The following is a 25,594-nucleotide window of genomic DNA, read 5'->3' as shown; positions in this document are numbered from 1 at the left end:
CGTTGGTGCAGGCCACGGTGCAGCAGAGATACAAACACTTATTAATTTGTCACAGAACTCGGGGAGAGCCAAGCAATACCGCGAGGTTACGCTCGGCGCGGCGGAGCAGCAATCCGGTTTGTTGATTTTCCTGCTTATCTGTTTTAGGGCCAGGGGGTGTGCAAATGCAGCCTGGGATCAAAATAGGAATTTGTAAACATGGATTACATCCAATTTTGGTTCTAATTCTCGACGGAGTTCTTACACTTTTTTTTTTTTTTTTTTGTTGCAATAAGCTCCAGGTAAACGCTAAATACGAGGATACCGTGAGGAATATTAACCAGGGCCTGGGAGGATGTGGGTTAAGCTCTCGCTTTCAGGGGGAGCTCATAGCTTGAAGTGCACAAATGCACATTAATGCCTCATTTATCTTTAATAGTATTTGAGGAAATTATGTGGGTGCTGGCTGACCTGAGTGCAGAGAGGAAGACAGAGTGAAGCCTCAGATGGTTGGTGTAACATTCCCAGAAGGAAAAAGGGAAATATCTCACAGTCTTGCACAGTTAAAATATTTAAACAAACAAACAAGTGGTTTTCCCTCTTGGTGCCTGCCAGTATTTCATCCTGTTAATCTCTCTCTGAAATGCTAGAACATGTTTTTATATAGAATACAGAAATGTTAGCTGCAAAGGTGTGTGTATGCTCAGAGGACAAGGCAGGCAGAGCAGGAACATTAGTTCAAAGGCTCTGAATAGAAGTCGCTCTTGCAAAGCAAGTGGTTTTTCTTTTGAGCCCCATGAGTGAATAGAAGGGCAGCACACAAAATTACACTCACTTATTTTTCCCAATTAATCCACTTTGGTGCACTTGACCAGGGGGCTGCGGTAGTGTTTTGGAGGTTCATTATAGTAATGAGATGTAAAAAGTGTACAGGGAAAAAAGAAAGCCCCAAACTCCCCAAATTTGCAACCCTTCCTTAGAACGTTACACATTGTTTTTTTATCTGTTTTTGAAGCACAGCTCACTTCTTAGAAAAGATCACAGAAGTACCCAGCATGAGCAATTTTCCCTTTTTCTCTCTTTGCAGCTAACTACTTCCTCCAGGAACCTCAGTATTTCTACCATTGAGAAAATAAAAGTGAGAACTGTTGAATAAAGACAATGGACTTCAAAGAGGTGGATGGGGGGGACCGGCAGGTAACATCACCCTGGGAAGGAATTCTAAGGGAAAAAGGAATCCAGGTTAGCTGACCGTTTTAAGAGACAAAAAAAAAAATGGTACAACTATCCCAATGCAGACAAAAGATGTTAAGAGGCCAATATGTTTGCATTCAGAGCTCACTAATGACCTGAAAATCAAAAGCAAATTGGACAAAAAGTTGAAACAGGACACAGGTCTAAGGGAGTGTATAAATAGACAGCACAGGCACATAGGGACGAAATCAGAATGGCCAAAGAGCAAAGTGAGTTATCACATGAAGGGCAGAAAAGGCAATGAGAAAGATTTCATAAATACATTAGAAATCTGAGGGAGAGGAGGAGAACAGGTCAAACAGCAGGAAGAAAAAATGAGCACAAGACAGGTGAGGCAGAAAGGGAAGGAAGGCTGATACCTGCATTGCTGCATTTTCACACACAACAAGAAGTTGGTGCTGACAAGATCCTCCACAGAAATTAAAAGTGACAACAATGTAAGTAGGGATGTAGGGTGGAATAGAGAACAGGTTAACGAATATTTAGTTAAGCTGGATGTAATCAAGTCAGAAAGGCCTGATGAGATTTGCCCTGCAGAGATGGAGCCATCTCTGAATAATTAGCCATTCTCTTCTAGGACTTGTGGATGACAGGTGACATCCCAGAACATTACAAAAGGGCAAACAGAGTACACAGTCTTTTAAAAGGAGGCAAGACCAACTAAAGGAAATATGGACAAATCAAACTAAAGTTCAATACACAGAAAGAACCTGGAAAAAAATATGAGTCAATATACAAGCATCCATGAGGATAATAATGTGCCAAGGAACAGCCAATATCTGTTTGACTGGAGCAAATAATAAATATCAAATAATCTGTTTTCCATTTTGACAGTGTAATTGGCCAGGTGGGAAGAGTAGATATGATCCACATTGACTTTGAGTAAGGTTTTAATATGGTTGCACACAGTCCCACCAAAAGCAAACACAATAATAGAATCTAAGAAAAACACCACACATTTTGAGTTGAATGCTTAAAAAAAAAAAAAAAATTGTTATCAATGATTTGCTAACAACCTGTGAGGACATAGTAAGCAAGTTCTCATGAGACCTCATGAATGAGTCTGATTCTGTTTAATACTTTCATTAATGACCTGGCTGTTGGAATTGCCAATCTGATTGCAAACTCCAAAAATGAAACCAAGCTGTGCACACTTTAGAGGACACAAGTGTCATTTAAAGAGATCTGGGTAATGAAGAGAGATGGTTTGGGATCAGTGAGATGAAATTCAATAAAGGCATCTGTGAATTATCACACTTCAAGAGAAAAAGCTGAGTGTTCTTGTGAAAGGAGGACTGGCTGACCTGGAAGTTTACTGTGGGGAAGAGCAGGAATGAACAGTGGGAATGAACAGACTTAGTTCATCAAAGTAGCCAAGGACTGTGTGAAGTATCCTGGGATGCCTTACTGGGCATGGGCTGTGAAAGACATTGGAAACAACAGTCTACACACCAAACATGCCAAAGATTCTTCAAGGGACAGCTTTTCCCTTTGTATGGTTTTATCACCACCATAATGGCAATGAGCAAGAACCAGCTGCGGAGGGGATGAACAGCACAAAGCACTCTGCAAAGACAAAATAAAGGAGAGTTCCTACTCCACTGATCCTGCAGCAGCTCCAGCAAATGAGGCTGACAAAGTGCAGCAACCAGCGAGAGGTTGGAACACAGCTGGGGCAGCAAGATCTCTTTTGTGCTTTCTCATCATTCCTATCAAATTTTTTTTTCTCCTTAACCACATCCTGTGACTCAAATCTCAATCTCTGCTGAGAGCAAGTTCTAGAACACACAGTTCCTTAAAAAAAGCAACAAATCAAACCCACAAGACAGCCTGGAAGCCAAGCTTCCTTGAGCTGCAGAGAAACCCTGCGTGGATCCATCTCTGGCAGCTCAACTTTGCCAAGCTTCACACAGACTCCTTGTCATGCTCAGAAAATCCTGCCGTGTCTGCCTTTGGATGCTGTTTGATGATTTCCCTGTGTCTTCAGATGCCAGGATCACTTTGGTAAACTACACACCTGAGCAACTTTGAGTTCTTGACTTGAGACTGAAGTGCAATGCAGGATGAGTTCTGTATTTAAAGCAGCACCACCTGTGCAGGAGCATTTGAAGCAGGCACCTTCCAGCCAGCGAGGAAGGCTTTGGGGAATACTGCTGAAAGCCTACACGTGAGCCTGAACGATGGCAGTGAAATCAGAGCAGGAGGGCCTGGCAGACTGAGTACTAGATAAAAACAAAAGCTTTTGCTTCTGTTCTCAGAATTGAGACACAAATCTTTTCTCACCAGCCAGAACTACTGTAATATGTGATCAGCAGCAGCAGAAAACACTAAATTGCTTGGTAGCTATGAGCTACGTTAATTTTAGGGGCAGGAATGGATTCTTACATTGTAAAAGTCTTCACATTTTAAGTGCAACAGTGGCTGGTGCACATATTGCAAAGGCAACCCAAGAGTTATGAGAGCAGGAAGGTGAGAAGGTTTTTCACAAATTCGTGCTGTGCCTTGCTGCCTCTCTTTCCCTTGATGAAAGGGCAAATAGGATTTAACTCCCCATGACCTGGCAGACATATTATCTGAAGGAAGCAATAAAATGGAAGCACAAATAAAACTGAAACATTGGGCATGTCTGGCAAAGGTGGGGAAAATCCAGGTCTCCAGGCAGTTTTCCCAACAGTCACCCAAGCAGGTTACCAACCCAAACGAAAATGGGTAGGGAGATGACATTCAGACATGGGGCCTTGAACAACACCGAATTCTGGCTCAGGAAAACCCACAGCATGGAGCCTGCAGACTTGTCCCCTCACCACAGCCCCACAGCTGACAGCAACATGAGATTTGTTTACATGAAAGGCAAAGGAAAACCCAAGAGCTTGCTCTGATCTCCATCCCTCCACTCCCAGCCCGGGGTTTGCTGCTCCACCTTACCCAGAATGACTCCGTTGGGCTCCTCTGGCGGCTGCCACACGATGCGTACGGACGTCAGCCTCACCTCGGGGAACACCAGCCTCACGGGGGGCCCGGGGGCTGCAGGGGAACACAGAGCTCATGGCAGCAAGGGCTGCACATCACAGCCAGCACAGGGCTTCTCTCACCCTGAACAGAATTACAACCCAAGCTGCGCATAATATGCATTTATTCTGTATATAAATATACATTCTGTCCATGGATAAAGGCCTCCAGCACCCTCAGACACCAAACACAGCACAGACCAGAACACCCTACAGTTGTTTTTTATTGCACCTGGAGCTCTGAGCTCTCTAGGATTTTTCTCACTGCAGCATCACCACTGGTGTAACTGAGAACACACTGTGAAGCAAGAGACCAAGCTGCCTTTACAGAGAATTATATAGCCTAATCCACTTCATACCTGTTGGAATTCAATAATATCCCTTCCCTGTGTCACCAGCACCAGCTTTAAACTGCTTCCTGACTTTACATTTGCATCTTAAACACTGAGGTGTGATCAGGAGAACCCGAGGCAGGTGGAAGGCACATTAACACAGACGGCGCTGACCAGCCCAGGTTCACGAGGTGAGGAGATGCTAATTCATACATTACCATCCATGAATTTTCCCCTTCAGCACAAATTCCACCTGCATTACTCCTGGTGATACTTTTAATTAAGTTGAGCCCAGAGGAGACACAACATATTTATGCCAGGGGTATGGAGATGGAAGAACAATTTGTTTCATTTGCCAACATGCACTTAAGGAGGGAACTGCTATAATGGGGTTATCCAAAACAAACAGTTTTAAGTATTTCTCATTACAGCCTGATATGTACATTTCACTGAGTGCTTTTTCTCTCCCTGCAGAGTTCTGCTAGCAGTAATTTTTTCTTATTTTTCCTTTCTAAGAAAAGCCAGGTTCGCACTCGGGGAATATGCTGAGAAAAAGGCTAAAAAAATGTCAGGGAGTTGTTGTCCCTGTTCCTGACCCCACAGGCTCCCACTCCTTCCTTCCCTGCACTGCATGGAAAATGTTTTGTTAAGCCAGAAGTCTGAATGTGTTTTCAGCCCAGCCAAATTACCTTAATGAAACTGCTTGTGCAAACCAGTGTTTGCTCCATTATTATTTTGTAAAGATTTTGATGAGAAAGAGAGAGACTTGAACAGAAGCCTCTCACACTGATCTCAACCTATTTATTCCTGAAAAGGTAATGAAAGTAAAAGCAGTTTTAGCATCTGCAAAGCCCAAAAATGTTTCAAGAATTGAACTAAATTTCTGTAGAATTCCATCAGCAGGAAGGCTTCCAGCCCACCAGTGTGCTCAGGGAGTGCTTGCTTGGGTTCCTTCAGGACATCCAACTGCACTGGGCAAGGCTGGTAGGAATTATCATCCAAGGTCAATGCCTTATTCTTTTGGGGTAAAAAAAAATGGAGAGTGGATTACTGAAGTTGAAAATTCCATCTCTTTCCTTCAGACCAATCAGACCCAGATTTGTTTATTGCTTTCAATTGCAGAACTTTTTTTTTTTTTTTTTTTTTAGCATGATTGAACTTCAATAGGAATTTATAATTGGGCTCTAAAATTGTCTTCAATAGAAATTATCTCCACCAAGCTTCAGAGTTCAATATTAGAAGTTGTCTTCCTCTTCATTAGCTGCAGAAGAGGAGGAAATAGGGGACACTGGTTTTCTGTGCTTTTGCCAGATTCTCAGCCCATGACCAATGGGATACTGCTGAATTACACCAGGTACAGCCAACGTCCTTTGGGTTCAAAGCTGAAAATAAATTCCCCAAAACCCCAAATATTTGTCACCTGCACTTGTAGCACTGGAAGAAATCCGCTTTAAAAGACTGAATCAAATAAGATGGAGTTATTTTGGTAACCTTTAAACTCACCATCATCCTTGGTTCTCTCTGTCACTGCTGGGGAGCTGGGGACCCCATCCCCAATGCGGGTGAACGCCAGCACCTGCAGCTCGTACAGGACGAATTTCCTCAGGCCTGAGAGCAGCACTGACTGGGTGTGGTTCCCCCTCACTGTTTGGCTCTTGGGTTCCGAGTCCAAATCCTTGGCTTTGTAAAGGATCTGCAGGATAAATGTGGACGAGACATGGAAGGAAAGAGATTGTTGCATGAGGATTGAGGAGAGGGAGATTCCTCCTTGTCACCCAGTATAAAATGGGATTGCATTCACCAATCCCCCATTTCAAAGCCAGCACACTTCCCATATCTTCTCCAGCTGACTTTGGAACAAGAAGAATATCCAGCAGGTGAAAAATAAATAACAAATACAGAATCAGTAATACACTGAAAAACAAATGAGTATGAAGCTGCAGTTGCATACCTTGTAGCCCAGGATGAGACCATTCTGCTCAGACTCAGGAACTGCTGCCCAGGTCAGCAGGATCTGGGTTGAGCTCACGGCTTCAGCAGAGACATTCTCAGGAGGAGCAGAGGGAACTGGAACCACACAGCATCACCAAAGGGCAGAAATAGGTCAGACAGATCAGATCATTTTTCTCCATCTCCCTACCCACCCAGGAGTCTTCCAGGATCCCACAGAAGAGTATTCAAACCCAAAAGGGCTCAAATATGTTTTAGACAATCCCTTCTCCTCTTGTATTCATTCTACATCATCTTTATATTTCAGCCTGTCTCATAATTTCTTGCCAGTTCATCTCAGAAATGACAATGTTTGTAAAGAGCTAAACATTTAATACTTATCAGTGTCTACAGGCAGACAGTAAATATTGACAGCTATGAATAAATTTCAAATCCTATGTATTTGCAGTAATTAGAACCAAGTTTAAATTCCTGCACTTCTCCAGAAGCCTATCCCTCAGTATTTCTTCCCCATACTTTTATTCCCAATGCCAAAACCCAGAAATCGCTTTGAATATGAATTTATCTTATAGAATTATCTGTTCTAACAAGAAGTTTTATGCCCCTGTGGTTTCCTATGTTATCTGAAAGGAAATTATAACATCTTGTTTAGAGCTAGCAGTAATTTCCCCTGCCCCTGGGTAGCACCCACTTCAGTAAGAAGTTCCTTAACCTGTGCAGCCTTTTCATGATGTGGTGGTGCTCAGCATTTTCCAGACATCAATTAGAGATGGATACATTAACACAAGATGCATTTTCAGGGATTGATACAGTGTCAATGAGAGATGCCTATTTCATTTATGTTACAAAACTGGCTCTCATGAAACTGGAAACATCATTAGGACTGATGGCACAGGAATACTGTAATTTTCTCTGACTCCAGAGAAGAGCAAACTTGCATTTTCCCATGCCATTAAAACTCGAAGTGCTGCAGAACCACACAACTGCAGCCTTTTGTAGGCAAGCTTTAATAGCATGTCACGTTATGCAAGCAGGATGTGAGGCTATTTTTAAGAGTTCACATTTTATGCTGCCCTTTCGCATTTTTTCCCCACGGCATTTCCAACATCTGAAGGGTACAATCTTTTCTAAAGCCTGATACACCTGTCAGACCTCCAGAGAACACTCACCAAGTTATGTTACACAAGCACTTAGGGACAGCAAGGCTCGATTAGGGCCTGAATATATTACAAAAAGCAGCCCAAAGCTCTGCCAAAGGAATGCTTTCCTGGCTGTCCGAGTGAAAGAACAGATCTGCTGTTTTGGAGGCGAGCTCCTGAAGCTCCTAGCAACGTGAATGAGATAATGACTGTGACACCAGAATTAATAAAAATGGAAAACCCCCACCCCCAAAACGTGGCACCCCCACCCCTGTGCACTCAAGGTTAACAGCAGAGATAGTAATTTCTGAAACTACTTCCCTGATACTAATTATTTGGGGCATAAGAAACAGAGCACCATCACACGACATTGCAGCAGACTAAAATCCAATTCTTTTCCCCCTCCAACACTGAAGTGTCTTTTTTTTTTTTTTAAATCTTCTCCCTGATTTATCCCCCACAAGGATATAATTATGTTAAAGGAAAATAGATTGCCAGGAGCCATGAATGTCTTTGGATAGCTGCCATAACTTTATCTGTAGATCTTCACAAAGAGCTACTCCCACATGAATCACTCCTGGAGAGAGAAAGGGTGGAGGTGAGTCGCAAGAAACCAGGATGTGTAGAGGAAAGAAGCCCTTTCCAGCCACATTTATTTCTATTTTATCTGGTATGAGGCCTTTCAAAAGAGAAAAAGTTACTTTACTTTACAAATATTTCTTTTCCTCTTTGATCAGTGGCCAGGAACTCTCCTGAATTCACAGAAGGTGGAGGCTGTGCTCAGGCTGGCCCCGAGGGCATCCTGGCTTTGAGGTGAGGATGGCCACACTGCTGGTGGGGGTACTGGACAGCTGACAAAGGAGAGAAGAAGGTTCATTAGCTCAGACCTCTCTCAATTCCCAGGGACAGAGCAGCTGAATGCCCCCTCTCACTGGAAAGGAATCTAACTCCAGTGTCTGAATGGCAAAAATCCTTGGGTTCATTGACCGAGCTTTAAATCTTCAGTTCTCACCTCAGCGTTGAGAATTTTATTCTAATATGAATTCGGGACCTGCAAGTGATTTTATGGATCTTATTGTTGCCAGTCTTTTATCAAGTAACAGACTTTGATCGACCCTTTAAGAATGAATTGAAAGGTAACCTTCATTTCTCTGACCCATCTCCTCTCTCAGGAAGCTGTGATTCAAAGAAAGGACAGTTTGCTAAGACTAATTAGTGAGTGAGCCATATAATCCCTCTTCCCTCTGCAAGCTCCCTTCTCTAATGCTGGTTTCCTTAAACTGTTGCACTGAAGACTTTGTTATAAGCTCCAAAAAGCTGAGTTCTCATTAGTAACCTGCAAGAACAGCACAGAAGCCAAGCAACAGTGTCCAAAAAAATCCCAGAGCTTGAACAAAACGAACCGGAAACACGGAAAATAAACGATGAGCTAATCCAGCAAAGTGCCAGCACGGAGCACTTCAGAAGATCAAATGTAGGAAATCATAGAGTTACTGGCACTTTGCACTGGAACTTCAATAACAGCTCAAGTTTTTAAGGTTATCCACTTTGGCATCTAAAATCATGCATCCTCTTTCTACATCTGACACAGCCACATCTGATATACAGCAAATTATGTCGTTTTATGTCTCTAACTGGGCCAAAAGGAGCTTTTAATAAGCTAGTCTGTATTCTGGCTTTCTAGGAAAGCTAGGGAGTGGGATGCAGTGGTTCTCTGCATTTTTGCAGCTCATTTTAGCTGCACATCCTTCACTCTTTTTGAAAGCAAAAATTAAAGTGGCACATTGTACATCTGATGTCAGCTAAGAAGTGCAAATTTCCAGCAAGGTTCACGGCAGAAGTAGCATAGCTTCAGCACACATCCACTTTGCCTACAAAATTAGGTACTGCAGGCCAAATCCTCAGCTTGTACAAACTGACAAATTCCCACAGTGACACTGGACCACATTTGAATTATCAAGAGATGCTCCATCACAGCACAGTAACTGCTCTGTGAAGGTCAGACTCCCAAGCATTGGGAGATTGATCCTTGCCATGGATGTGTGACCATGCTCCTACAGTAGCTCATCCTGTAAGACAAGTGTACACATTCATGTAGCTGAATATTAAGAGCACAAAATCCATTAAGGCACTGGGTTAGGTGTATCTGAGATGAATTTTTTTGAAAGCAAGAGGGTCTGTATCTAAGAGGAGGCAGCCCTGCCAAGGTTGTTCTAATATATCAGATGCCTCTGCAATTTCTTGCTTTTTCTATATTGGACCTACTGTCGTTGTCAATTTATTGAGTGGAAACTGAGCTTGTTACTCTGCAGTTATTTTACACTGTAAAATTTAATGAGCTATTTAATTCCTAACATTACGAAAACATTTTGGATTGATAGAACCTGTCCTGTTTAAAAATCTTAATTCATCTCCTTCCACCTTCAGCTTCATGCAACCCTACCCCAGATTTTAATTTTAGGATTTCCCAACTGTTTTTCAAGCCAGTGTTACCAAAACCAACAGCATTATTTATTCTCCCGTAGTTTCTTTGCTTCTGATTTGTTTTATATATTCAAGAGCTTCAGAAACCAGTGAATATTTGTAATGACATGCCACACTATTGTTGTTGGCATTTGTGCTCAGCTATCAGTGCTGTGATTGCACAACCTAAAACAAACAAATGCTCAAACAGAGCTTTATTTTCAATAAAGATTTTGGGCCCCAGTGGCTGCACTGCCATCAGATACCATGACCTGGTTTAGTGCCTGGGCTCTACCCCTTGGATGGTGTAAAACATGGAACCAGGAGTTGTGCCAGTGAAGCACCACATGATCCTCTGGCCAGCTGTGTGGGATGTTTACAACCCCCAGCACCAGCAAAACCAACTTCCCTAAGGCTCTGTATCTAAGAAATGAAAAAAAGAAATATTTAGGACACCTGCTTTTGAAGTGCTTTGAGAACATAAGCGATAAATAGAATTTTTCTTATAGTTCTGAAGACAGACCTAGAAGTGCTTTGACCTTTCTCTCCTGCTTTAAATATCTTTTATTTGCATTTTAACCCCATTTGACTGTGCATACAGGTTAATTCCAGATTCCCTGAAGTGCTTTCATACAGTTTGCTGCTAAGTCAGCACATCTTGTATATTCTAAATCGAGGAAGATACAGCCAAATTCTGAGCCCTGACTTGCTCTATGCAAGAAATCAGATGTCAGTATCAAAGAAAACACATGGAAAAAACCAAATGAGTCCTTACAGCCTAGATCACAGCTTTGTGTTATTTTGATCCCGGGTTCTGTGTGCCTCCCACAATCAGTTTCAAGTCAACCTTCTCTTAATACTGCCAGAGAAAATGCCAGATCCACGCGTAACCTCTGATCTTTAGATGCTGAGCAAGAGCGCTGTAATCCTAAGGTTTTATGAAATGATTAATCTTAGTATTTACTACATTTCAAAAGGAGTGTTTGAAGAGCAGCGGAGAGGCGAAAGTGGAGGATGTGATATCTTTTTATTACGATACAGAACTGCTTTGTTTGGGTTGTGCTATCTCTAACTCCAGCACAAGCCCTCTTTAAAATACCTCTGGCAATCGCTTTCCAATTACTCCTTCCCAAAGAGCACCACTTCAATGGACGGGGATGACTTTGTTTAGCTCTCTCCCTGGCTAGTTCAAAGCAGAGTTATCTGAACCAGCAGACCAAACCCTGCCGTGCCTGCTCTCGCTTCCCACCAAGGAGCACTGCGTGTTGCACAGGGCATGGACACATCAGGCATTCATAGGATTAAATCCCAAAACTTCTTTAACGAAGCAAAAATATAGCAGGAAAAAAAATGTCAGCATTGAACCTTGCACAAATAGATTTATTAATAAATTTTCAAACCACAGGTCACCCACTTTGTTACTAACTTGCAACATAACTTTTCATTTCCCAGGTGCATGTAGGGTAGGTCTGGAAATAAGTTTTGGTGAAGTCAACAGCTAGAGAGCAGCTTTTCAACATCTGCCTTCACTGTTCTCCTGAGCTAACAGTAATTTACTGTTGCCTGAGAGTGACAGTTTCCTTCTGATATTTGAAGTCTCTGTGCTTGCCTGGACAATTCAGCTCAACAATACAGCCCTGCTGTTCTAGGTCTGTGAGCAGGTTATGTCTACACAGCCTTGTACACACAATTTTGGAAGACAGCTTTGAAAACGTGCCATCAGAAGCTCAGGTAATTATTTTATTTCTCTCTGTGTAATCAGCTCTCTAATGTGACTTGTGCCCTTTTAGAATTATTTGGTGCTTGAAATGAAATTTCAGGTAACCACAGCTGTGAGAAAATGTGCCTCAGGCTAGAAGCAGATGGGGAAAAGGGGAGGATTAGGGGAAATGGGGTACTGGGGAGGAAGAGGAGGTGTGAGAGCATCTCAGCCAGAAAAGTATCTATACAAGCTGCTTGTGCTGTCCATACTGGGGCAGAAATGGGGAGAGGTTGTTCTGCTTGCTTTAAATAAAGAACCTGAAGGTTTGTGCATGAAAGCAAGGTAGGAATATAAAAAAAGAAATAACCCTTCAAATGTCTGTATGCCTTTCTGCTTGCAGTGCATCTTCAGAACAGTTTTTTTATAAAATTTCATTTCAGATTTAATGGCCCAGCAAGCTAAAGTAACCCCACCCAACATCAAAACACCAAACTAAAAAATGAAAATCTGAACAGAAGGGCAGAAAGAGGTGACTTTCCTGGGTTTTCTGTGCCAGCAGAAGTGATGCTTGGACTCACCCGACTCCCGCGTCCGACCTCTGACGGCCTCGCTCCAGGGCCCTGCCCCGATGGCATTGAAGGCCTGGATCTGCAGCTCGTACTCCGTCCACTCCTGCAGCTCCTCCAGCGTGCACTCCCGCGCCAGGCGGTCACTGACCACCTTCAGCAGGGCTGGGGATGGCGGCTCCACGCGCCACACCCTGATCCTGTACCCCACCGACTCGGGGTTCCCGTTGTACTGCGTGTCGGGGAGCGGCTGGAAAACACAACGCTCCCGTCAGGACACACGGCCAGGGCTCTCCTCAACTCGTGTTCAGACAAAAATGATCAAGAGGTTGATTTTTCTGGTTTATGCTTTATGGTCTCTACATTTCTTTTGAGTTTTTACCTTAATTTTGAGCCAAGTAGGTTTGCTCACAAAGCCAAGCCCTTTGCTGTGGGTGTATCAACAGAGATGATATGAATACAATGTATTTCAGAGCTTTGTGATTAATTATGGAAATGAATGATAAATTGCTGAAGCATGTGACAAATTCACTTATCGTACATTTTCTACGTTTTTTTACTGACTCTCTGCCTACTCATTTATCAGCAGAGATTCATTCTAGTATTCTAACTCCCCAAGCAATTTCAGAGATTAAAATATGAAATAATTAGCCTACTTCGTGAAGTTTGGAGTTTTTCTGCTGCAAAACTAACTACACGATGCCACGGATGGCTGAGATTCAGTTCTGATTCACTGGGAAAGCTGGATAACATTAACATTTCACAGCTTAGAAGACTCTACCCCGCAGGCATGCAGGGCTAGAAACGTGACCCTCATTCTGCAGGGAGGGAGGAATCCCCAGCTCTCAGGGGAAAACAGATTCACCTGCAGGTCTTGAAATAAAAGAGATTAAACACTTTCAAATATTGATGTTATTAAGCATGAAAAGCATTTATCAGGTCATTTTTAGCTGTGGCTGTTGCTTCTCCTGAACCCTGCAGTTTGACTCAAGGAAAACAGGCTTCCAGGAAGCACAATCTTAATGTTTTAATGGCTGTTAAAACAACCTGGAGTTAATTTTGGTGGAAGATACGTAGGTCTGGATACAGAACCAACGTGGGCATGATATCCACACAGAAAAGCCATGACAGAGTTGTGTGGGGCCTCTCAAAGGAACTGCAATGGCTCTTCTGTGGGTAGTGAGGTGACACCTTCAAGCTTCAGGTTTTGTTCTGGCAAGGTTCAGCTTTAAGTGCAGTGTCCTGTCGAGAAACTGGAACTATTCCTTTCCAACAGGAGAAAAACCCTCTTGTTCCCAGCCTAATTTTGACTTCCAGCCATAATGAGTTTATGCATGGAAAAGCTAACATTTGGGCAAAAGGAAACCTGTGCTTCATCAACTTCACACCACAGTAACCCCGGTGGAAAATTCTGCCTAACAGGGGTGAAGAAAAACCATTCTGGAGCAGGTTAATTGCCAAGTAAATCCCAACGTGGCAACTCTGCAGGTAACCGAGACGGGCAAAGGGGCACAGCGATGTCAGCAATTGCCGCATCTTCGCAATTAATCATTTATCTCTGCATTTTAGCGCATAATTCCACACCGTTTCAGCTAAATCTAATCTTCCCACAGGAGTGCCAGCCTCGCTGCTGCTGCACCACAGCCCAGGATGCTGCCCATGGCTGGGGTGCACTTTCTGGGGACCGTTTTGTGCAGAGCAAACCACGGAGCCCTGGAAAGCGGCAAATTGGCTCCAGCGCCCCATTCCTGCCCCAGGTGTTGACCCAGACTGTGGTCCTGGAGCTCCTCAAAGCCAAGCTTTTACACACAGGCACATTCCCCTGATGAAGTGGCAGAAACAGTGGCAGTAGGCAATTTATTTGATTAATAAGGCACTTAAGGCAAGGCTCATATTTCCGACTAGCCTGGAAAAGGAAACGATTTGGCTGTTACTCCTTCACGCCGAGCGCGAGGAGGAGGAGGAGGAGGCACTTTGGGAGTACCCTGGCCCTGGGAGAGCAGCCCCATCCCCATCCCTGGTCCCTGGAGCTGCTCACCACCCATCGTAGCCACAGGCTGGTCTCGCTGGCCGTGCGCACGGTGACGCTGCCGGGGGCCACGTCCGGCGGGGCTTGCAGGGTCTGGATGACCCGCGAGGGTTGGCTCAGAGGGCTGGGGCCCACCACGTTCACCTGCCTCATCCGGAACCTGGAGCGGGGAGAGGGGCAGACAGCACTGTCAGGGCTGGGGGAACTCTCCCTCGCTTCTCCAGGGCGGGAGGACGGCTGGAAAAATACGAATTAGGGGCTTTCAAAATGTTCCGCAAAGGTCGCCGCACGCAGATCCCCTTTGTATTCACTGCTGAATGCATGATGGTAACTGCTTTCAGATCCTCTCAGGTATTTATAAAATGAAAATGAGATTAGCTTAGGGTCTATTAGAAACTTAGGTATTTGTGTGAGAAATTTATGTTAATTATACCAAGCCTGATGAGCTTATGCTGGCAGTAAGTGATTTTCTCTGGCGATGCTTACACAATACATTCAGAAAGGTATTAAAATATCAAACTCGGGATAGTCTCATTCCCTGTCAATATAAAAAATATACTGGTGATAACATTTCCCCTCAATTACTCGTTGAAAGAGGCTGATTTATCCCTGTGCTGCATTTTCAGCCTTCCTGCACAAGAAAGATTAAGTTATTTAATATGGATATGCATCTTTAAAAAATACCCTGTCTGCTTGAAACCATCTCTTCTACAATAGAAATCCTTATTGGGTCACAAAAGATTTAGGGAAATCTTTTTTTACAAGGAGCACCACATAATTAATATGTGCTGTATATTTCAGACACTCTCACCCTCGCAAGCAAGTGGAAGCACTCAGCACTTGCACATAAATATGTGACCTGCTCATATCAAAAACTTAATTTTTGGACCTAATGACTGAGCTTGGGAAAAGGATGAGCCAGTCAACACAGCAGTGTTTATTTACCTGCTCTAATCTCCCTCCAAAGTGCACTGAAGGAAACACATTAAACAAATACTGTCCTGATTTCACTCTCAAACTCTGGCCCAAAATACAGGAAAGAAGAATGGCCTGTAAAGATGTGCTCTGATAATCAGCTCTCACCATGAATTTCCTCAGTGGGCAATGACTGAAGTGGATCAGGGGACAAAAAATCCATTTGGCAACAGCTTTCCAGGTTTCAAAAATTTGTATAAAATTACTCAACACTGAAGGAAAATGGAAAAAGCTCCTATCAGTATGTGCAGGAGAGAAAAAAAATAGGCAAAATTCAAGGAGCTATTTTGAAATGAAAAAAAAAAAAATGAAAGGGGAACTGGATGTGTGAAAGATTCCAGCATAAGTGGGATCATTCCAGAATTTAGTGAATACAAGAGACAAATGAGATGTAATAATAAAATAAACAAAAAAGTTTAGCAACTGGGAAAAAGCACTCAACCCAAATTTCTCATATTCTTCATTATTTTCTATCCCAAAGACATTTCTCCATGCACCTGTCTGGGTGTGCAAGTTTTCCTTATCCTTCACAGACAGTGAACCTTGAACTGTGGTACAACCTGCACTCTCCTGCTCACACCTGCCTTTTCAGCTTTTAGGATCCCTTTTTATGAGGAGAGCAAAATCCTCTTAACCTGAAGGTAATTTTCCTAAGCCTCTGCACCAGAAATCTCTGTTTAAGTTCAAAAAAAATTTTCAAAGACCTTTAAGTAAAACGTTTAGCTCTGGAAGATGAGGTTTAAAACACTTCAGTGGAGAGTTAGTGAGAAATTCAGTATGTTCCTACATTTGTGACCAAGGGAGGAAAATTAACGTGCCAGCACTGAGTCAGTTGTAAATTGCATGAGCTCTCCTTGGTTGCACCTACTCCTGGCTTACACCAGCACATGGGTTAGTTAATAGCCCCTTCAGCCAGCACAAAATGGACAAGCTTCTAGAGGGTTGATTTAACACTTGTCACTGGATCTCCTTTCCACCTGCCTCTCCATTAGCAAGCTGGATCATGAAAGTCTTTTTCATTAGGGTTGAGTACCTCAAATTCTCCAATCTTGTCTATTCCATGGCATCGCTTGCATTGGATTGATTTAAAAATCAATCTCGTTTAACTGGGGTGCACCCACAATGCAGAGTCACCTCAATCACTTTAGGCATTGCTTATATCTATTAAGCTTAACTTGGTAAATTCCTATAAACAAAGGTTTCATCTAACTGATGTTACCAAATTAAGTTAAATCAATAAAGCGATGTTTAAGCTGATGCAAATATGTAATTACAGGTTTGCACCAGTTTAACTACGATTGATTTGTCACTGGCTGATGTTCCACTGGTGCTCTCTTCAGGGAGGGAAGTCACAGGATAGCAGTTACTTATGAAAATATCTCACTGAACACTTGAATTTCCTTCTTAATGTTATCAACGGGATTTCATGTGAATTACAATTAACAATATCAGATTAATAATTTTAAATATAACCTATGAAAACAGCAAAGCTTTTCCCTTTTGCTCAGATTCTAAAACCCAGCCAGATGTTTCCGATTAGGAAAGTTGTTCCATGCTGCTATTTACTCATTTTTTTTCCATGCTGTAGATAACTACCTGCTGTTCTTACCTGTAATGAGTGTAAGGAGTGAGGTTTGGTACCTCCAGCATCTGAGCATCAGGTTCATTCTCCACCTCATGAAGAGTCACCCATTCCTCCTCATCACCCAGCACACCAACCTGTACAAGGCAAAGGTAAGAAGGAATACAAAGTAGATGATATATATATATCTGTAAATACATATACAAATAAATATATATAACCTTTTATACAATGTGCATCATCACAGCAGTGGAAGCACAAACACTGTTAAATGCATTTTCCAGTTAATATTAATTTTTATATGACTACTTTATTTGTAAAGAGAAAACCCAGCCAAGTTAGCCAAGTCTCCTTGTACCTGATGGGACTTCACTGGATCCTATGATAAGATCCATGCCAGAAAAAACACCATGAGAGCAATAATACCCTGTTCAATCTTCCTGCCACAATACAAAAGTATCAAGTAGTAATATAGGAGAATGAAAAATAGCCTTGATAATAACTCGCAGGAACTGATGCATACTAAGTAAGTCTCAATGGAGGCAAAATGCCATGGAAATGAAGACAGAGAAACAAGAACAAAGTCAAAGAACAAAAGTGTTTTAACCTCATCTGCTGCTTTGCACTTAGACCAGACTTTTCCATGAGCAACCCTTTGTATTAATTAATCACAATATGTTGCCCAACATGGGCCCCCAGCCATGGCAGTGTTAGAAGGGACTAAACACTGATGAGAATTGAGCATTGCTTTCTATGCAGCTTTCTGGAGATTAAATGAAGATGAATCAGGACTTAAAAGGAAGCCAGCAGGGAATGAGAGAGAGGCCAGAGCCTGACCTGGAAGATGCAGCATGTGTGGGCAGGGCTGTGCCTGAGATCCATGAGAGGAGTGTGGAGAAGAGAACGGGCTGGGCTTCACTTTGGAGATTTGCAGGTGCTGAAACCCAGGGGAGCTCAGGTAAGCCCCCTGGAACAATTCCCCAGCACTGAGCACACTCCTCTGGTGTTCCAGCCCTGCCAAAAAGGGTGTGTGTAGCCCAATTCCCTCGCCCTGGTATCCACAATCAGGAGGTACCAGAAGGTTCCTGGGCAGCTCTTCCCTTCAGCATCTATTCACAGACTCAACATCCACAGACACCTCACCCTTTTTAACCTCCTGACACCCACAGGCTGCTGTAGCAGCACATTCCAGAACTCACAACCCACTGTGTAAAGAGTTATTTCCTTTAATCTTTTTTAAACAGATCCCTTGCAAGTTCTGTGTACGAGATCCAGCCACAGATGCTGTCAAACACTCGACAGGCACCACAGCCCAGAGTACCTCGCATACCCCGAGTACTTCAAATAGAAAATTAGGTTTCATTCACTCTTTTCTTTTTTTTCTCCCCCTTCAGGAGAAGCAGTCTGATTTATTTATAGATGTTTTAGTTCCTTGCTCACCCAGGACTTGATGTGCTGCATATTTATGTTTGTGCATGAAGAAATGACACAAAGAAAATTAGGCCAGAGAAATAAGTTCTGCATTGCGCTGTGGAAAGAAGCCTCTCTGATCTTCCCAGCAGAACACTGATTCCATGGAGGATGGGGCTGAACAGGTCTTGATGGGCCTTTCACACTTGTTGGGGAATCAAGGTCACTGCCACACACTAAACAACACCTAAAATAGACAGTAGTGAAAATTATGGACCTTTTAAAATTCCCAGTCCTAACCAAGCTCTGGAAATTGTAGAGAAGCTGAAGGAAAACAAGTTGAAACAGGTGTGCAGGGTAAAACAGAACATCCCTCAATTGAACCTGGAGAACAAAGAGTTGATAAAGAGATTTAAAAGGAAAAAAAACAAACAAAGAAAGGATGAGAGGGTTGATTTCAGTCAAGGAAACAGAGAACACATTTTATTAAATGAATTTTCTATTAATACTGTAGGAACTCTATAGTAAATGCTTATTTTTGCAAATCTTGCACTTAACAGCATCACCTCCAAATGCTGCAGTAATTGTATAGCAACAATCCACAGCTCTCTGGGGGCTGCAAATAATCTCCAGTGGTGACTTAGCTGTCTTTTTTGTATTCTAAGAGCAGTAAGAGCTTTTTAAAATATTTCTTGCCTAACACAATAATGAGAAAAAAAAAAGAAAAAGGCCCACAGGTTGCAATTGCTGTGCAGAACAGGCAGGTCATTAATACACATTAAGGACCACATGGCCCAGCAGGGCTGACATTGACTCAGTGAGAGATTTTCTGCTGGGATGCAAAGGTGGAAATATTAAGGATCTTTTTCTAGGCCCATGTTGCTCTGAAGAAGTTTCATTTATTTATTTTATATATGTATATATATATATGTATTCTCAGAAGTGAGCCTTAGAAGAAAACCTTCAGTGATGGACTTTATATTTTTAACTTCCCCAAAATTTATAGCAGATTCCAAGTTTCAGGCTATGGAAGGAAAAGGGAATTATTTTTGCTGAAACACTGTGATGTCAGATCAGAGGAAAAGTATCAGTTTCAAGAATCAGAGTACAAAGGGATTCCCATGGGGCAGACAGAACCACGGGCAGTGGTTGGGATAAAAGAGTCCTTTGAGGGGCAGGAGAGCCCACTCTGAGCTGCTCTGCAGAACATCAAGTGAAGTTAAAGGCTTCTTTCTTGTAGCTGTTTTTTTGGGTAACAGTGTATGCACACTTCAGAGCAGGATGGTGTTTGTTGACAGATCACACACGCTCGTGGGTGCTTTGTTTTGGGAGGCAGATGAGGCACCAACTGCTTTTCTGTTACCATCAGCATAAAATCTCCTCGAGGAACACACTCTGCACCTTCCCAGTTCTCCATGCCATGGGGCCACAGCCCCCAGGACTGCCACAATGAAAACCCCTCTGTCCCCCTAGACATCACAGAATGCTCCATAACCATCAGCCATCGCTGCTCAGCACATATTCACTGCCATCCCTCAGCTGCTCCCAAGGCAATACAGCCAATAAAAGGGCATATTCCTTTATTTTTGCAGAAATGAGACAGTGTAAAACAATATTGGGAGTGATGTCAGAACCTTTTACTTCCCCATGTGTTAGTTTCTCCAGTTCTTAAAAGGAAAATGTTGCATATTTTATAAAATGAGTCAATGTTTTCTGATGGAATGCACTGTGTGAGCGAAGTTGCAGAATTCTGCCTTGAAAAAGAAAACCCAAAACATTAAAATTTGGCATGAAAAGATAATGTGTGTAAGACAGCAACGCCTCCAAACCTTCAGTTACGAAGTACTAACTGCAGGAAAGGAAAACACAATGTTTCTGTACATTACAGAGGTACCCTGTGTCCTGCCATAGTTCAAGATGTGTCAGAGTTTTCGTTTTAGAGGTCCATAACTCACACATTTGAAATCGCTTTGGGAGAAATTCAGTTCAGGGCATGTCAGCCCGGGTACAATTTTTTTTCTCACTAAATCCTTACATCGATTCAGCCATTTTTGATTTAGAGATTGTCAAGGGCATAAAACTGTCAGAGTTTCAGACACTTTATTTACCAGCTCCAAAGTGAAAACGATACCCAGAGAATCACCTGGTGCAGTGGATGAATCCTATCTGGGTCACTGGCTTCACCCACAAAACCACACAAAGTCACGGGTAAAGCTGCAACTTCTTTCCCAACTCACAGCTTTAGAAGGCAGCACAGAGATAATACTTTAAAGGTTTTACCACTTTGAAACTCTGCTCCTGCTCACCATGACATTCATACAAAAATCTCTCTAAAAACAGCAGCAAGGCTTTAAGCAAAAACTCTCTATTATAGCCCATGCACTCATGGCTCCAGGAAATGTGTTAGCTCTTCAGGAACAGCTTTCAGCCCTTCTGCAGGTCTTGTGCTGCCTTGCAAATAATGTTAATCACCAGGAAAACACACCTGACTGGGAAGAAGTTATCCCAGATTCTGTCATCACCTGGAAGCTGTGAACTGAGCACCCACCAAGGCACAGCCAGGATGGGTTGAAAATGGGTGATCCTCAAGGTCCCTCCCAACCCATTCCATCATCAATTTATACACATTTTTCCTGACAAAACCCCAGGAAAAATCCAACACAAGAAAAACAAGAAACTGGATTGCAACTGCCAGAGAGTGCAAACATGAAACTACTTGAACACCAGCAGGGATTGTTGTCATTCCTGGCTGGAAATTGCCAAAAAAACCAAAGAAAGTCTGCAATATATGCTCTAACTGCATCTGAGAGGAGAGGATGGCTGGAAGGATTTACTGAAATTCTTTGTGGAGGAACATGTTACCTGTGAGTGTCAATGCCACAAGGCAGGGGGACCTCTGGTCCCTCTGAACAAGTGTCAGTGGAACTTTAATATTACATTTGAGCCTCTTCCCTTTAAATTATACTCTATGTAATAGAAAAAAAAAATCTTACAAAATATTTTTTAAACAGCATTGGTACATTTTTGTAGTTCTCTGTTAGGAAATCCAGTTTCCTCCAGTCCTGAGTCTAGATAAAAAAGATGGAAAAGAAACGATCTAGAGATTTTTAAATATCCCTTCCAAAGTACAGAATGTACCTTCACTAGAAACACAGAAATGGGATTTTTAACGCTTGATATTTCAGTATGTACCAAGACTAAACTCTTAAAGACTTGATCTCCTCTCATGTTCATTGACATAATAGAGAATTAGTTCCACAGTGGCTCCCATGAATTTACACCCAGGCACAAAAAGCAGAAACCAAGGCCAGATGCACAAAATTTCACGTCAGCTGGAATTCCCAGCTGTGTTTCTCATCCAAATTGTTCATGAAATATCAGACTTCAAAAATGGCTTTCAGCCAAACTGGAGCACTTGGAACATTTTCTAGATCTGCCCTCACCAAAGAAGCTTTCTGCCAAATAAAGGAACAAAGAAGAAAAACACGTTGGTGGCAGGTTGGTTGTATCTGTGAATACAAAACAGCTGAATTTCACCTGTAAGGATTCAGACATTGAGAGTGAAAGATAAATTCTCAGTAGAGATGGAAGAGAATAGTCAGAATTATCAGGGATGTCCAAAGCAAAGGTGTTGCCCAGCTTACAGAGGGGGAGGGACACAGACGAAGTGCCCAAATCACAGTGGAGTGTTTTATAGCTGAATGTCATCCTGTCCCTTGGCAATACCACCAGCTTTAAAATCACAGCATGCAAAACCACCCCTTAAGTGGCTTTTAATTTAATGCCAAGGCATGAAGCACTTAACACTGCTATTAGAAGCTGTACATGGGTCAGTGAATGAACGATCCAGGACAAAAACCCTCCCTCCATTTCAGCATTGTACAACCACAGCTCTTCAATCCAACACAGTGCTAAGGAACAATTATGGTTCTCCATGCTAAAATACAGATGTTGCAACATCAGCCTGCACCCCAGTATGGACAAATCCCAGCTGAGAACAGACCACATCGAAGGCAGAAATGGAGACTGGCAGCAAAAAACAATTTTGCAAAAGCTCTTTGAAAGGTGGGCAGGTCCAAGGCAGTCTGGATCCAAGTGGAGTCATAGGCATTCCTGCCCTTCTCCCTGCTCCCAGTGCCATGTTCACACCCCCTCCCCTCACAATGACCTGATCACACACAGCCTGTGCAGAGTTGATCTGTCTGAAACTCATCTGTTCTTGGCTGGATCAAAGCTCCAGGTCTGATCCTGTGTCAGCTCACACAGAAGGCAGGAGGAGGAAAAGCCTTGGTAAGCGGGATGGGGAGAGGGAACAGGAACAGGACAATGAGAGCTCTGCTTTAGATTGGCTCAAAGTGCTGTGAAATTGCACTTTCAGAGAGAAAGAGTTTGAGAGGAGTTCTGGTAGAAAGGGGCTGTGAACAAAGGATTATACGCAGCTGTCATCCTGGAAACAGGATTTGCTATATCCTTGAGAACTCACCAATTTCACTGCATACCTGAACTGATTTTCATTAATCAGGTGAGCAAAAGTTTTTATTTTTTCCTGAAATCCACTAGGATCCACAACATTTCTTGTTGTGCTGAAGCTGAGCAGTGAGGTGTGGCGCAGCAGAAACCTGTAGGGTTGCTGTGATTAAAAGGACTGCCCAGATCCACAAGGACTTGGCTGTGCTCCTTCCCCAAAAGGGGCAAATAATTCCTGATCTATGAGAACCAAAACCCCCTGGACTTTTCTAGTGATGCCTGAGATGTTGGTGAGGGTTTGTGAACAAGAAAGACCCTCCCTGCACACCAAGGACTGTTCAAACCACTGTTGGTACCCAGGGCTCTTCAAAGATGCAGATGAACTTCATGGTAATTATCACTACAGTTTTAAAGCATTCAAATTTGCTTCACTTCAGTAGCATTCTGCAACTCACTGAATTAACAAATTCCTAGTTATATCAATGTAGTGTTCAGGCAGGAAAATGCTCCTCAGAATGTGCTAAGCCACCATATTATTGGATTTTGGTGTTTAATTCTGTAATATGCCATAATGTGTATATAAATGGCACAAAATGTACCAACTTGCTCACAACAATCTCATTACCAAGTGAAGTGATTGTATCAACATGTCTAAGTGGTGATGGTGATTTAAGAAGTCCAACATTTGGTCTTAAAAACAGATTACAATATTTATAAAGACCTGTGGGTGGAAAGGAGGAAGCAAAGCTCATCTGTCAGGAGAACAAATGAGGAATATATAACTCCTCCAAGGCATAATGACAGCAGAAAGAGGGATATTGTTTAAAGCTGATGGAGAAAAGAATTAATCCTATTCATATCTACAGGCCTGGATAGAAAACCTTGGTATATTCCATGACAAGATAGAAAAATACATTCAATCTCATGAATAATGGTGTCTTTACTGTTCAGTACAATTCTTCCTTCTTTCTGAATCTATGAGATAAGAATTCCAAACTTTTGAAAAGACACCTCACAGAACCTAAACACAAATTTCAAATTCTTTTTGAAACAGATGGATGGACTAAAGCTCTGCTGTGTGTGCTGTTTATGGTGCACCTGGTGTTCTTCTGAACATAACAAAACTCTTTGTGAACTATTTAAAGGATAATATGTATACATATAAATATATCACATTTTTCTGTTCTGAACAGAAGTCCCACCTTTCCTCCCTGGCTGACACAGACATTTCTGAACCTTCCCAGAACCCCCTGGGCAGCCACTCCAGGCCATTTATAGAGCAGCTCTCATCCAAAGTTAAACAAAAACTGAAATCCCAACAGGAATTCGTTAGACTCTTCTTAACCCCCCCAGAAACTTCATTAAGATAATTTTGTCAGGGACATACCTGGCCTTCCACTATCCACTTGGAGATGGAGGTTTTGCCATCGTACCCTGGGCGGAATTGAAGTGTGGCAGAGCGGGGGCTGATGTTGGAAATCACCAGGTTGGTTGGAGCACCTGGAAGTTCTGGAGAAACAGAAAAGTGAGTGAGAGGTAGAAACACACTTTTATCTAGGAGCCAGTAACACAAGCTGACATTCTGTTTCAACATAAAAAACCACAAGGAAATTGGCTCTATTTTCCCCAGTTGTGGTTATTTTTCTTTTCTTTTTTGGCAGTTTTACACACAGCATTACTATTTCTACTCTCTGAGCATGCACCACATTCTTACAGATGGAATGAGAAAAGAAAGAGCCCATCTACAGAATTACAGGCACTACTTTAGAGAAGCTTCCCAATGAACAAACCCTGGTGGTCCTGGGGGGAAGGCACTTCCCAGCTCCAGGTCTGCCAAGCCACCTAATTCCACTGTTTCCCCAGAATGAAATAATAATAATTTTGATTCACTTCTTAGAGGACATACAACTACAACTGGAATAAAACTTAAAGTTTTGGATAGTGTATTTAGTATTGACCTATAAAATCTGGGTTTTCCAGGGCACTTCTAACACCTGATTAAAGTAGATTATTTTTTTTTTTTTTCAATTCCTGTAGCAAATAAAGGGTGACCACCTACAAAGAAAAATCTGAAGCCCCAATCAGATCTCTGTCTCCCATCAGTCAAAATTACAGTGGCATTTACATTTTTAATATCATCTGAATTAACAACAAAAGCCAGTCCAGGAAAGAGATTAAATATAGAGTGTTTAAAATAAATTCCCAATAGTTACCTGCACTTATTATAAGTGGAAATAACTATTATAATCAGTAATTATGTAGTGGAAGGTGTCCGTGCCCATGGCAGGGGGTTGGAACTAAATTATCTTTCAGGTCCCTTCCAACCAAAACCATTCTGTAATTTTATGATAATTCTGCACTCTCTGCAACAGGCCAAAAAGGGCAGGGTTTTGGCATTTATTTCAGGTATGCACAAAGACCCAGTATTTCTTGGTTCTTACTTCACATTTGTGGGAACCACGATCGATAAACTAACCCTGCCCAAGTGGGATAATGCTGTTATCTGGCAGGCATCCTGCCATCAGATATCATGGCATTGATCCAGTCTGCAGCTTGTCACAATTACCTAGGATTAGGGAAAAGAAGGGCAAACCTACTTTAGGACACACAGAAAAGTTAAATAATCCTGAAGAAGGGAAAAATTGGATTCCCTCAGTGATGAGTAATAACTGCTCCACTTTGGAAAATTCTACTTCTGTAACCTTTGTATTAAGTGAAACTGCTTATTTGAGGTATGA

At 42.4% G+C, this 25,594-nt stretch overlaps 1 protein-coding gene across 6 annotated transcripts in view; it reads right to left on the bottom strand.

Annotated features, from left to right (window-relative positions):
* SDK1 (sidekick cell adhesion molecule 1) overlaps positions 1–25,594 on the bottom strand; it is a 385,141-nt gene that overhangs the window by 69,642 nt on the left and 289,905 nt on the right. For all 6 annotated transcript variants that reach the window (XM_086855185.1, XM_086855184.1, XM_086855187.1 and 3 more), the window contains 7 exons: positions 24,244–24,365; positions 17,007–17,116; positions 14,432–14,582; positions 12,406–12,643; positions 6,525–6,640; positions 6,077–6,266; positions 4,159–4,257 (listed from right to left, as the gene is read on the bottom strand). In XM_086855185.1, coding sequence (XP_086711311.1) covers positions 4,159–4,257; positions 6,077–6,266; positions 6,525–6,640; positions 12,406–12,643; positions 14,432–14,582; positions 17,007–17,116; positions 24,244–24,365 — 1,026 coding nt within the window. The remainder of the gene's footprint in view (positions 1–4,158; positions 4,258–6,076; positions 6,267–6,524; positions 6,641–12,405; positions 12,644–14,431; positions 14,583–17,006; positions 17,117–24,243; positions 24,366–25,594) is intronic.

The sequence above is a fragment of the Cyanistes caeruleus genome, chromosome 17 (genome assembly GCF_971803275.1).
Source record: "Cyanistes caeruleus chromosome 17, bCyaCae1.hap1.1, whole genome shotgun sequence".
Lineage (NCBI taxonomy): Eukaryota > Metazoa > Chordata > Aves > Passeriformes > Paridae > Cyanistes > Cyanistes caeruleus.
Note: the sequence above shows the minus strand (reverse complement) of the source record. Positions and strands in the feature narration are given on the sequence as shown.